Here is a 14189-nt window from a genome sequence, read left to right on the forward strand (position 1 = left end):
CGCGTGCTGTCAGGACAGGGTTGTTGTGAGCGGAGCTGATGCTGTTCTTGGCCGACAGGCAGGAGAGAGAGGCACAGCAGCATCGAGGATAGGCTGCGCCAGATGGAGGTCCAACTGGAGGCAAAGAACAAGGAGCTGCAGCGGGTGCCTGTGCTGACAGGGAGGCGGCATCTGGGCAGGAGACGTGGCTTGGGCGGGGGCCAGCACTGCCTTTCTCCACCACTCTCATCTCTGGCATCGAGTGTGTGCCTGTGTGGCCCCATCTGCTGATCCGGGCACCCACCTCCTTGGGAGCAGGGCCAGAGGTGGTTGCCCATAGGCGATAAGCAGGAGCCAGGGCTTCCCCCCATTCAAAGAGGCTGCTTGTTGCTCTGACCAGCCAGTCCGGGGAGCTGCTTGGGATACAGGTGGACCTCCCAACTGCCCCTCAGACAAACCTAGGGGTGCCAGCCCGGGGCCCATGAAACTGAAGGCATGGCACCCAGGTGTGGAGCCTGCTTGCCTCGGACGTGGCGCTGGAGTCCCACATGCCAAACCGCTGGTCCAGACACGGTGTGTGTGTAGGATGGCTGCCTCTAGACAGGAGAACCGCAGTTGCCCTGCAACAGAAGGCGCGTCAGGAAAGGGTGATGGTGGAGGCTCACATCACCGAGTCCTGAGAGAGGTTTCCTGGAAAGGTTGGCCACACGGCAATACAGACCATCCAGGAAATGGAGTGGGGATCCCGGGTCCAGCCTCACGTGTCAGTACTGTCCCCACCATACCTGTGTTCTTGGGCCTGGACTGCAGAGCCTCACAGGCGGACTTCCAGGGGGCAGTGGTTCTGACTCCCATCGTGAGACCCGCGGTGAGGCGCCCTCCCCGCTTAGGCAGAGAGCTCAATATCTCCCGATCAGGTGTGCACTTCTTACTTTCATAACTGCTGCTCAGAGGCTGTTGAGATCGGGATGCTGTTTATGACTAGACTAAGCCAATTCAAAGTCAACTTTTGTTTTGCTTTAAAAATCTTTGAATGCCGATGCCTTATTGTGGAAGCTGTGACAGGTTTTGTTTCCTTGGGCTCAAAAATCACTGCAGACGGTGACTACAGCCATGAGATTAAAAAATGCTTGCTCCTTGGAAAGCTATGACAAACATAGACAGCATATTGAAAAGTAAGAGACATCACTTTGCCGACAAACCATATACTCAAACCATATATGACAAACCATATACTCAAAACTATGGTTTTTCCGGTAGCAACGTATGGGTGTGAGAGTTGGACCATAAAGAAGGCTGAGCACTGAGGAATTGATGCTTTCGAATTGTGTTGCTGGAGAAGACTCTGCTTTAACAGAAAATAAACTTTTTAAATGTATTACGATGGAGAATTGCAAACATGCACAAAAGTGGATGGAGTAGTATAATAAATACCCATGACCCGTCCCGTCAATTAGTCTCAGCAATTTCTCATACAGAGCCAATCTCAAATAGATCATTCTTTTGTCTTCTCTCCATTTTTTTAAATACAGTAGGTCCTAAAACAGCTTTTTAAACCTTGAAATTGATGCTCATCTTATAAAACACAGACTTGGCAACTTTGTTATTGCATTTAAAATTTGCTTGAGGTAATTATTTCCAGTTTTTTAATATGAATTTTCATATTGGAAAAGACCCTGATGCTGGGAAAGATTGAAGTCAGGAAGAGAGTGGATGACAGAGGATGAGATGGTTGGACGGCATCACCAATTCAGTGGACATGAGTTTGAGCAGATGCTTAGCAGAAGTCGAGTTCCATTTTCCTTATGGCTAATCCACTGCTATAACACGTATAGCACTTCTGGTTTTGAACACTGAATGTGTTTGCATTATAGGTGGATTTAGAGTGTGTGGCTGTTGTGTGTGGTTCAGAATTCTGAGTAGTCCTTTCAGGGATCACCCAAAAGCTCAGACAAAGCGTGAGCCATTCACGTGGACTGTGCTGTGCGTCAGAAAGATAATACGAGCCACCTACACAATCTAAAATTTCCTAAAAACCAACGGGCTACTCGACGTCCTTCTTTCACCACGAGTCTTGAAATCCTCTGTGTGATTTCCACATCGGGCTTTGCACCAGCCTGTCTCACGTGCTCAGGGGCTGCATGAGGCGAGTGACTGCCGTGGCCGACAGCACAGAGCTTCCAGGTTGAGTTGAGTGACTCACAAACTTGGCCCGTTTGACTTGTTTTACCCCATGAGCAAGTGAAGTGGGCTGTAGAGGAATGAATGTGAGGAATGCAGGTGAGCTCCATGGAGACAGTTTAAAGCAGTGAGAGGAGGGAGGGCAATAGAGTGAGTCATGTCCCCCTGACCCGAAACCCCCGCCTGAAGTCTAGCTTCTCTCTACAGACTTCATGGTTGTTAATGGCTTGCCATGTTTCCTCCAGAGAAACCTTTTCTACACCTGAGATGGAACTTCCTCTTCATTATGGTTTATAAGGGTTAACATTGTTCTGAGTGTTTCTATTTGCTAGGGACTCTTAGAGAACATTTTCTCAGAATTACAATGGTGGGAGTTGATACCTACTGATGTAACCTGTTCTGCACATTTTGGTGCAAGTCACTTTACATCCAAAAAGCAAGCGGTGCAGGCTGTGTCATTTGCTGTTTCGTAGGACCAGCTGATTCTAAACCTGGAAACCCTGAGAGCCGAAGTGGACCAGACTAGACTTCGAGGGGCTCCCTTCCACCACAGGTAGGCTGCTCCCCGGGGCAGCTCCCCTCAGCGCTGTCGAGTGTGACAAGGGCCTGTCTGGTGTGTGGACAGTATGACTGGGTGTTGCTCATGGTCGCACCTCAAGGAGCCTGTAGCTTCGTGGACAGCGAGAGGGAAGAGACAAGCATCGTTCCTTAGGGTCAAACTTGGTACCACGGAGTGGTCGTCACAGGATTGACAACACTCAAAACCACAGGCAGAGGTTTGGAAGTAGGGGGCCGACCAGTTGATATTTGGGCGTATTCATTTGAGGGGCCTGACAGACTGTGACACTGATGTTTCTGAAGAGTCGCAGAAGGTTAATGACCTGTAGTCTTTTGACTGCGGTGGGAGGAATCACCTGGCTTGTGAATGAGGAGAGCAGATTACTGAGCATCCTGATTTTTTCTTCCTCGTTGTTATAGGGGCGGTAATTCTTATTAAGTATTTAAATGTTTCTTTGGCTTCTTCACAGAAAATGGTCACAAGTGAGAGATAAACTTTAGCAAAGGTTATTAAGTGCTTACTGGTGCCATTCATTCATCTGTAGGAAATGGACTACTGCTTGAATCCTGACTTAGGAGACAGTTTGGAGCCCATACGCATATTTCTGTGTTTGTGTGCTTAGGGGATCCTCACAGTCCAGAGCCCCCACCCAGCCTTCTTCTAGAGAAAAGGAGATGTCATTTGAGACAAAGGCAGAGCCAGAAACTGGTCCTGTGTCTGAAACCATGGTGGGTGGAGTTCAAGGAGAGCACGTGCCCTGCAGAACAGGACTTGGTGGCAGAGCTCCTCCAGGGTGAGGGGCTGGGGCTGTCAGAGGTGGGGAACCCCTGCTCCCGGGGTGGACGAGGTGAGTGTGAGGAGGACTGCGTAGACAGTGGAGGAAGAGGAGGTGGACACGGCCTCCTCCTCTTGGGGGTTTTTGGGTAACGAGGAGGGACCTGATGCCAGGAACCGAGGCCTGACACAATTGGGGGCTTCAGATGGAGAAGCCTGGGGCCTGGTCACCAGTCCCGTGTGTGTCAGTGAGAGTGAGAGATGAGAAGAGGAAGCAGCCGCGGGGCAGGAGGAGCCGCTGTGCTCTGAAGACAGTGAGCCACAGCGGCTGGTGCGAGGGAGGGGTGTCTCCAGGAGGCAGCTCTGGAGGGGTCACAGCAGTGACTTAGCAGCACAGGTGGGGCCTCAGAGTGGGGCTTGTGGGCAGTGTGGGCTGGGTGGGGGGCACTGTGCTGCCTCAGGAGGGAGGGAGTAGGGACTGAAAACTGGCTCACAGGCAGGGCAGGCACGGCGTATTTGGTGGGACCTCCCAGAGGAATTGGTCACCTTGTCTCTGAGACCTTCTCCCGGAGGAAAGAACTTCGGGTGATGAGGGGGAGAGAGATGGAGGCTGCACCCCGTGAGGGGACTGGGAGGTGATGGTTGGGGGTGGACCCAACCCGGAGGCCTCTGGCCCTCAGAGGACCCTCGAAGGTCCCCAGTCCACAGCGGGACTGTGTCGTACCCCCCACTCAGTTCCCAAGTGTGCTGTAGCCCGAAGCCCTTGGGTGGAAGTGGAGCAGAGAAGGGAACAGTTCTGTCAGGAGGGAGGGGAGATGGGAGGGAAGACAGGTGTGGCTCTGGGAGATTCCAGACTTCCATCTCCTGTGCAGCACAGTGTTCGCAAAACCGTCGAGCAGAGCAGCGTGTGACCCCGAGCAGGCTGAGCTGGTGGTTGGCCCTGGCCACTCTGCAGACCTATGGGGTGTCCTGTCCTCGGAGGAAGGCCCTGTCTCCTGGGTTTAGGGAATCCTGCACATGGAGGCACCACCCTCGTCCCAGAGACAAGACTGAGCAGAGCCCGGGCGGTCCTGCAGTGCAGGCGGCTCACAGTCAAGGCGGGGCTGCCCTGCCTCCCAGCAGGCCCCTGCTGAGTGAGCTCCTGGCACCTGTAGGCCCAGTCCTTAGTGCTCAGGGCCTGAGCATCTGTGCTGGGTCTTGTTCAGCCCAGACTCTGGTGACACGCTCACCTCTGCTTTAATGGGAGACACCAGTGGTGCTCAGCTCCGAGCTGTGGGTCCGAGACTTTTCTGCTGCCGGTTGTCTGAGGCACCTTTAAAAACACTGAGAGCGGTGCAGACAGTGTTCCAGGCAGACCGGTGATTGTGATCCACAGACTTCCCGTGGGAGAGGGAGGTCAGAGCAGGTGTGGGCCAAAGGGGAGGTGGGGTGCCAAGGGGAAAGCAGAGCAGGTGCAGGCCCTGCCCTGGAACCTGAGAGTGGGCTCCAGGGGGACCCTGGATGCAGCAACCCCAGACAGCTGATCCTGTCCTAGTCAGCTCCACACCCTCGTGTCAGCACTGCCTTCCCCACATACGGGAGTTTTCCAGCTGCTGGGGATGAGCCCTGAGTGTCTGCGGAGCAGCGGGCGGCCTGTTGCTATTGGAGCCAGGAGGGCAGTGCCCTCCCGGGGGCCCTTTTGCTGTGAAATTGCCGATCTTCCAAATGGACAGGCTCTGGCTCGTCTGACAGAGTGAGCTCTCTTTTCTTCTAACAGCACTCTTCTTCCCCGTGTGTTTCAGCCGACCCCACTTGGGCAGCGCCCCGGACCTCAGGTTCCCTGTGGCGGACCGGCCGGCAGACTCCTTGGGCAACGGGGCGGTGCTGCGGTGCCCCCAGAAAGGCCGGCTGGCAGCGCTGCACGATGAGCCATCTGAGGCAAGGACCCCGCCGCCCCCTTCCCATCCCTGGTGGGCACCTTGTGAGGCACCTGCCCCCTCACACCGTGGTCCTGAGGTGGGTTTGGAACAAAGCGCTGATAGATTGCTTTACGTCTCCCCATTTTCCTTTTTCTGGCTAAGAGTTTACTTTGAAGGCATGCTTTTTTTCCTTAACGAATTTTGATTATTTGTGGCCTACTGTGAGGCCCAGCATGGTACTAATTAGCACAGTTTTGAAATCGTCCTACGAGTAAATGGATACACATATCCATCAGCTTATAGTGAGAAGAATTCTCATTGGGAGTTTAAGTGCCTTTATGTTTTCGCCTCATTCATGCCGTGTATTTGTTCATACATGTCTGTGTTTTGAGCTTCCACATTCAGTGAGCAGTTAGTTTGGGCCAGACATGGTCAGAAGTAGGACTCCAGCAGTGAATTAAAAACCGTGTGTGTCCTTTATCCACTGCTACGTAACGAATCATTGCAAAGCTTAGTGACTTCCCAGGGAGCAGCTCACAGTCCCCAGTGCCTGTACATTGTAGCAGGCGGGCCTGGTTCAGGGCCTCCTGAGGGCAAGGGAAGGGCCCCCAGGGCTGGATGGCAGGCTTTCAGACTCACCTGGCTGCTGGGGACAGGCCGAGGTCCCTGCCGTGTGGCTTTCCCATGGCCTGGCGCTCCTCAGAACACCCTCTGAAAGCCAGAGCGTGGGGTTTAGCCCGGGGCCTTTTGCACCCTGATCCTGAGGCCGCACACCTTCACTTCTGTTTGCGAGAGTGAGCTGCGAAGTCCTGCCTCGCTCAGGGGCTGAGCAGGAGTTGCCCCTTCTGCCTCTTGAAGGGAGGAGGATGGAAGAATTTGTGGACCCCTTTTTAAACCCGCGCAGCCTGTTGAACAGTAATGAGCAGGGAAAGGAGACCAGAGTGCCTGAGTTGTCCAAGGAGGAGGGGATGATCGTGTGTAAACAGGGTGGCCAGTGAGGTGACACCAGGAGGGTGACCTTGAACCAGAGACCCAGAGGCAGGAAGAGAAGTAGCCACTCGGAGATAGAAAAAGGGTCATGTCAACCAGCGGGGACAAGGGAGAGAGCAGGCCACATCAGGGAGGAGCCTGGGCTCAGGCCTGAGCAGCTCGAGGCCAGAGCCTGTTTCCTGAGGTGAGGAGGGCTGCCGGGGCGGGGAGCTAAGAGCCGGGCCTCAGCCCTGTTGAGGTGGACGAGCCCATTGGATGTCCCGGGGACGTGTCAGGAGAACAGCTGAGTGTTGCGGCCTGCATCCGGGAGAGGACTCATTCAGCTCAGGGTGGACTTGTGGTCGTGGGCATACAGATGGCATTTAAAGGCACGAGCACAGTAAAGTCACCAGGCGGGTGCCGGTGGAGAGAGATGGGGTGCAAGGGTAGGGCTGTGGGGCATCCTGCATTCCAAGGTTGAGAAGGGGCGCAAGGGACTGAGGAATAACCGCAGGGAGGGCAGGGCCTGGAGCCCAGGGAGAGACATGCTGGGGGCAGGGGGTGGCGTGGGGGAGGGCAAGGAAAGGAAGGGGCTTGGTAACTCGGGTTCCTCGAGTCCCCGGGGAATTGCCCTGCAGGGCGGGGCTCACCGCCTGCTGGCAGAGAAGTGGAGACCTGGCGGGGAGGGGGACCGTAGAGGCCACTCCCAAGGAGCTTTCAGAGACCCGCAGTGGGCGCTGCAGGGAGCCCTGGAGGAGGAATCTGCTGGTTCCCCTTGTGCGATTGGAAGGCGAGAGAAGGGAGAGGACATGCCGACCGGGCTGATGGGGGTGAACCCATAGGCAGCTGGTTCACTGGAGCAGAGGAGGAATGATGGCAGGCGGTCCCGGAGCCAGCGAATGGGGTAGCCCAGCCCTGGGGCGGGGTCGTGATGAAGACAGGAGGCTAGGGCACTGGACACAGGGGCAGGGAGCCAGCAAGCCAGCACCTCGAGGCTGCCCCTCAGGTCCTTTGAGGTCCTGTCTGGGAAAGAAGGCAGGACCTGGGCGACAGTGTGGCAGGGGGGACGTTTTCAGAGAGAAGGGTGTGAGGTGTGAGAGCGGGAGGGCAGCACGGGGCCCCGCTGGCACTATCCCATGTGTCTCTGACGACAGAGCCACCCTTGCAGTGCGAGGAGCCATCCCCCAGAACAGCCCGAGGGCCTGTGTCCCGAGAGGAGAGCCGCGGAGGGGCTGGCCCTCCCGTCTCCTGGCTGCCCCTGCTTGCGCCTCTCTGTGGGTGTTCAGACCAGCCTGGGAAACGGAGGACTGGGAGCCTGGGAGGACGGCACACTCTGGTGAACTGGTACCAGTGATGACTGCTGATAGGGACCCAGCGGCTGCCGAGCTGAAAGGTTCTTTTTTCTTATTTTCCTCCAGCCTGGCTGATGGAGGCATGGATGTATTTTTGTAATTTTCAGTTTCTGTCTCTGACTCCATCAGCCCACCCTTGTGAATAACCTCATAGGATTGCCTGCCGTCCACGCTGAGACCTGAGTGTCACCAGGCCATCTAGGAACTGGATTCTTCCCCTGCCTGTTTCTTGAGTCCTGTTCGCTTAAGAGATGGCAGTGTCTCATGAGCATGGCCCATTTATCCAGAGTCAGGGCTTCCATGTAAAATTGGGTTCAGTTCCTGATAGACTTGAGCTGCCCTGAATGTCGCTGATGAGACGTGGTCCTCTCGTGCCCAGGTGCAGACCCCAAAGGAGCAGGACTGCGAGCACACGCAGCAAGCCAGCATGCTGGCCGACGTGGCCCAGGCCTTTGAGAGTGACGAGGGCGTGTCTGACGACGAGGGCGACAGGGTCACCCTCTTCAGCTCGGCCACTCAGCTGTCGCCCAGCAGGCAGGCCGATGCCAAGACTCTGACCGTGATGATGCAGGAGCAGCTGGACGTCATCAGTGAAGAGATCCGGTGGGTGATCCTTAACTCAGCACCAGAAACTCGGTTTCTCTGAGGAGCTGTCTTCTCCTAGGGACGTCTGAGTGTTCCATAGTAAGAAACCTGACCTCAGGTCTGCGTCAAGAATTTTCAGTTTTGAGATGGCCCTTGATTACAGAGCTCGGTCAGCCGGGGCGTTCTGTCCATGGTGTGGTTTCCGCACTCTGTGGGGGCGGCAGGAGGCGTTGTGGGGTGTCCCCCCTCAGCTCTGAGCACCAAGGTGGGTGAGGTGCTGAGGCGGTGTCCCCTGCGGCCCGTGGACCCTCCTGTGTCCCTCAGAGCCCCCCATGTTCTGGTGAAAAGCCACCTGGTGAAAGCTGGGGTTTTGCACTTGGCAAATTCCCACTCAGATCTGCATTTTCCTTTTTAACTTAATGCAGTGTGAAGATTGGCTTGTTGTAAGACAGTGGTCCAAGGACATGTGTTTGAGTTTTTCTCATCTCATCAGTATATTTAAGATGTTTTCTTTAGACACCGTCTTGGCAGTTATAACAATTTTCAAAGCAGGATAGAATCCAAAGGCCTGCCTCGTGGTGAGCGGGGGGCCTTGGGTCTGGGTGCAGCCAGGTGGCTGGGGGCCCCGAGGCCTGCCTGGTGCCACACCCGCACAGCTATGCCCGTGTCCCGAGTCCACCTTCAGAGTGGCCGCAGGCCGGTGACCCTGCACAGGACCAGGCAGAGCTGCTGCTCAGACTGTTCTCGCCACGTCAGCCCAGGCCGAGGTGCCCGTTCCTGTCGGCCAAGCGGGATGCTCCGGGGGAAAGGCAGGGGGTGTACGGGACAACCAGCAAACGCAAGTGGTGTCACCTGCCCATTTGACGCCAAGACAGACAGCTTTGTGGGCCGTGTTTGAGCACAGATGAGCTCAGAAAGATGGTCTTTCCATGTCCCTGCAAGAAGTATGGAACGGTTATAGATTAATATTTTTATTTTTACAGCAAGTTGTCAGGTAAAAGTGATTTTTCCTTATGCAACAAGTTGACTTGATGTAAATGGTCAATTCTATCCATCAACTTGTTATCAACAGTGAAAAACTTTCCAGATGTATGAGTAGAAGTGAAGCTGGAGAGTTTACTTCCTGTAAGAATCTTGTATTTTAATTTGAAAATCATTTTATTTGCATAATCGTGTATTTAAACTGCTATATAAAAACATCCACCACACATTAGGGGAGAAGAGCAGAAACTGAATTCTAGGTTAATGCAGCACATTGACATGAATCCAGAAACTCAGACAAAACTGGTGGAGAACTTCATCAAGTGATGCGTTTGTATATACACAACCTTAAAAAAAAAAAAAAAAAAAGACCAACTCAGCACTTCATCTGGTCTGGAGACTTGTGTTTAGAAACTGCAGCTTGTTTGTGAATTGGTTTTTTGATTATACAGAGTTCCTGATTCCCAGTGGAAAAGACTTGAGGCACTGACGTGCATCTCTGCCCTGAGAGCAGGGGAGGTAAGGGTTGTCAACTGGAGGTATCTCTTCACAGGAAAGAGAGTTGCCACCAGGGCCCCTTCAGAATGTTAGAGTAAATAAGTGAAATCAAGCGTGAATGATCAGGGCCAGTTTGTAAGACTCAACGCTAAGTTATTCTAAGTTTGAGAATATTCAAAAGAGGAAACGTAGAACCTTTTGGCTGAGATGTTCATTGAGCAACTGTTTCTGGAATTTGCTAATCATGACACAGAATGCCAGCCCAAATTTATTGTCCAGACAGGTTCCTCTGCTGACAAAGGCAGGTGATGCATTTTATTCTATTTTAGGTTGATTGAAGAAGAGAAGGAGAACACGGAGCAGAGGGCCGAGGAGACTGAGAGCAGGGAGGGCAGGGGGAGCTTAGGCAGCCTCCGCCGTTTTAAATCAGTGAGCTCCCTCAACCTGCTTCCCACCTCCTCGCATGCTGGCTCCTGCCCGCCCCTGCCCAAGCCCAGAAGGAGGCGGCACAGCCTGGCGCAGGAGGGAGACCAGCTGGGCATCATGACTCTGGTATGTGTCTGCCTCCTCCCTGCCGCATCCCTCCCCCAGCACGCTGTTTTCTGTCTGTTTTTTGTTTTTTCTCTTTATACCCAGAAGAAAATCAGGTACATTTGCTACGCTCAGAGGTCTAAAAGTTTTTAAACCGCCTAGTCTTTAATCATTCCACAATGGCACAGCGACAAATTAGTCTTGATATTTGGACCACTACTTAGCACGTCATCATGAACTCAGCCAGAGCCTGCCTCTGTAACGTTGCACCTGGCCTGTGCTGGGCACAGCAGCTGCAGGGAAGTTTCTGTTCTCAGGGAGCAGACAGCTTCGTGAAAGTAACCATAGGCAGCTCTCATGGCATGGGAAAGCCGTACAGCAGATTTTCCATTGGGGATGCCTGGCTGCAGGGTGCAGGGCATGCGGTGGGAACAAAACCAAGAATCTACACTGGTCTGCTTGCTGATGGACCTGGCCACGTGCTCAGTCCAGCTCTGCGTGTGAAACCAGGTTAAAAGCCCAGGGCCCCAGGGCCCCAGGGAAGACGTCGGGCTGCCTCACTTTTCCGAGTCTAAAACTGGGATGACGACCTAGGGCTTTTGGTGACAGAGTGTGCTGCTCTAAAGCACATGTTCCAGCTTTCTTGCATGTTTAGCTTAGGTGTTGTGAGTGCATTGCTGTTTACCCCATGAAATCACGTGTGCAACATTCTGCTTTGTAACTGGACTTGTATTGTCTCTTTTTTCTGTTACCACCCATTTCATGTTAGCTGCATTGTTAGTCAGCTTATAATTAAATTAACCGTGAATCATTTTAGCGGCCTGTGAAGTGGTAACTAGTCCATTTTGTGGTCTTTTGACACTGTTTTTATAATTTGCATCATTGGCTAATTAGTTGATATTTAAAATTCTTTGATGATTTCTCTGCGGATTCATGCTTGATTTCTTTCCAAATATTTGGCAAAGAACAGTTCTGTATGTTTTCCTTGCTGTTGGAGTTCTCTGACAGTGTGTCTGCTTTCATCATTGCTTTTGATTCCCTCTCTCATCCTGTTGTCTGCTTAGTCGTCATGAATCCAGATCCCCCACCAGCCCCCGAGGCTGTCGTTTACCTATCCATCTCCCCTCCCCCGTCCCCCCACTTCCTCTGGTCATAGCCGTTCTGTGGTCCACAGCATGTGTCCCCTTAGTCGGGTTTGTGCTTTGTCTTCATGTGTCATTAAATGGTGTTTTTCCCCCATAGCAGTAAGTCGAATTGGTGTATCACTGTGCAGTTACAGGAGAAGGCAATGGCAACCCACTCCAGTACTCTTGCCTGGACAATCCCATGGACGGAGGAACCTGGTAGGCTGCAGTCCATGGGGTCGCACAGAGTCGGACACGACTGAAGTGACTTAGCAGCAGCAGCACGCAGTTATAAGCATAATATATGTAGATGGATCCTAAACTACATATCATGTGTAATTCATAAATGAGATTGTGCTTACATAAAGAAATGATCCTCTTAAGTGTAGAATTAATGGACTTTTAGATATGCAGATGACATCACCCTTAAGGCAGAAAGTGAGAGGAACTAGAAAGCCTCTTGATGAAAGTGAAAGAGGAGAGTGAAAAAGTTGGCTTAAAGCTCACCATTCAGAAAACTAAGATCATGGTACCTGGTCCCATCACTTCATAGGAAATAGATGGGGAAACAGTGTCAGACTTTATTTTTGGGGGCTCCAAAATCACTGCAGATGGTGACTGCAGCCATGAAATTAAAAGGCGCTTACTCCTTGGAAGCAAAGTTATGACCAACATAGATAGCGTATTCAAAAGCAGAGACATTACTTTGCCACCAAAGGTCCATCTAGTCAAGGCTATGGTTTTTCCAGTTGTCATGTATGGATATGAAAGTTGGACTGTGAAGAAAGCTGAGCATCAAAGAATTGAAGCTTTTGAGCTGTGCTGTTGGAGAAGACTCTTGAGAGTGAGTCCCTTGGACTGCAAGGAGATGCAACCAGTCCATTCTAAAGGAGATCAGTCCTGGGTGTTCATTGGAAGGACTGATGCTAAAGCTGAAACTCCAGCACTTTGGCCACCTCAAGTGAAGAGTTGACGCACTGGAAAAGACTCTGATGCTGGGAGGAATTGGGGGAAGGAGGAGAAGGGGACGACAGAGGATGAATGGCTGGATGGCATCACCAACTCAATGGACATGAGTTTGGGTGAACTCCAAGACTTGGTGATGGACAGGGGGTCCTGGCATGCTGTGATTCATGGGGTCACAAAGAGTCGGACACGACTGAGCAACTGAACTGAACTGAACTGAACTGACACAATATCCTTTCTGTGTTGGTGCTTGTATTTAAGGCTGTAAATCTCATCAGCTTTTGCACAGTTAATGTCTCTATTAGACTCGTTAAGAAAGTATCTTCTATGGTTAATAAAATGTAAAGACTGCACCTGCTATTATGCTAGCTTTCATTCTTACATATTTTCACAGGGAACTTGCTTTAATGAATTTATTGTGAGAAGTTTTAAATCAAATTATATGTCAGGATTTCACATTAATGTCCAGGAGGTGGTTAGATTTGTTCAATGTTAAAATAGATATTATGGTAACTTCCTCATCAGTTAATAATTTAAAGTATAACATGTTTTTGATTAAGAGAAACTAACTTATAGAGAAATTTGGCTGAGAATAGACACCTGTTAAGACCCTTTGTTGTACAGAATGCTATGCTTTAATAAATCATGATGTTGTAATAGAATGGTATCTTCCTGAGTAATAATTTATACTGTTTCTCTAGTAAATCTTGAATAGCTTATTTAAATTCTGTGGTCAAAAAAAATGTTCTGTTTCCAGTCACATGTTCTCTAAATCTTCATGTCACTTACATGTTTGCCATCATTTTTGCTTTACTGTACTTGCCTCTACGAATTCTTGAAATTTTAGCTGCAAAGTCACAATGAATCTGGTTTCTCTTCATTTCTTTGCATGCATCTATCAGCCTAGTGATTTAAGGAAGCAGTGTCAAAAGGTAAACTATTTAGTAATGTAGCACGCCTTTGTTTCTCTGTGAAGTATTAAAGAGTCCTTATCATTTAACGTGAATGAACACTGTGTGGTTATGTCCTGGTGAATAATTGATGTTTTAATGGAAGTGATGAAACTCACCCACCACTTAAAATGTGCTGATGGTTCTGTCGGAAATAGGTCATTCGTTGGGACAGTTGTAACAGTGTGCCTTTCTCCCACTTGTTTGCCTTCTGATCATCTCATGCTTGTTTATAATAGACATAGTATTATTTCTTATTTTTAAAAATTTCTGTACTTATGTTTTTGGCCATGCTGCACAGCTTATGGGATCTTAGTTCCCCAAGCAGGGATCAGACCAGTGTCCCGGCAGTGAAAGTGCCAAGTCTTAACCTCTGGACCACCATGGAATTTCCGCTTAGTGTTTTCATGTAAGAAATGACTGAATCAGAGCCATAGATGTTAGATTTGCGGGAAGCCAATTTAATGATGGTGGGTAGCAGTGTGCAGGAGACTCTGTGTGCTGGGCATGTGCTTTCCGAGTCTGTCATCTCATCCTCAGGTGAGCTCCAGGCTGCTGCTATCCCCATTCAGCAGACATAGACACTGAGGCTTAGCGAGGCCGGGCACCGTGCCCAGGCTGTCACACCCAGCAGCGTGGTGCGGACTGGTCTGATCAGAGCCTGGACACTTAACCATGGTGCTGTCCAGCCCGCTTTCCTCCAGAGGCTCTCGTGTGCATCACGGCATCCCTGATGGAGGGAGCATCAGGAGGGAGCTCTCTGCCTCTCCCCTCGGGTCACTTGGATGAGCCCCTGTTGTTGGAGTCCAGTGCCCCAAGGGCTGGCCTTCCTTGTCCCTCTC

General features: G+C 51.4%; 1 protein-coding gene across 8 annotated transcripts in view; it reads left to right on the forward strand.

Moving 5' to 3' along the window:
* Positions 1–14189, forward strand: part of LOC133236023 (liprin-alpha-1-like) — a 34260-nt gene that overhangs the window by 14227 nt on the left and 5844 nt on the right. For 7 of the 8 annotated variants that reach the window (XM_061397765.1, XM_061397758.1, XM_061397763.1 and 4 more), the window contains 4 exons: positions 2634–2713; positions 5275–5488; positions 8092–8315; positions 10106–10328. In XM_061397765.1, coding sequence (XP_061253749.1) covers positions 2634–2713; positions 5275–5488; positions 8092–8315; positions 10106–10328 — 741 coding nt within the window. The remainder of the gene's footprint in view (positions 1–2633; positions 2714–5274; positions 5489–8091; positions 8316–10105; positions 10329–14189) is intronic. The other variant, XM_061397761.1, reaches the window with a different exon arrangement.

The sequence above is a fragment of the Bos javanicus genome, chromosome 23 (genome assembly GCF_032452875.1).
Source record: "Bos javanicus breed banteng chromosome 23, ARS-OSU_banteng_1.0, whole genome shotgun sequence".
NCBI classification, from domain to species: domain Eukaryota; kingdom Metazoa; phylum Chordata; class Mammalia; order Artiodactyla; family Bovidae; genus Bos; species Bos javanicus.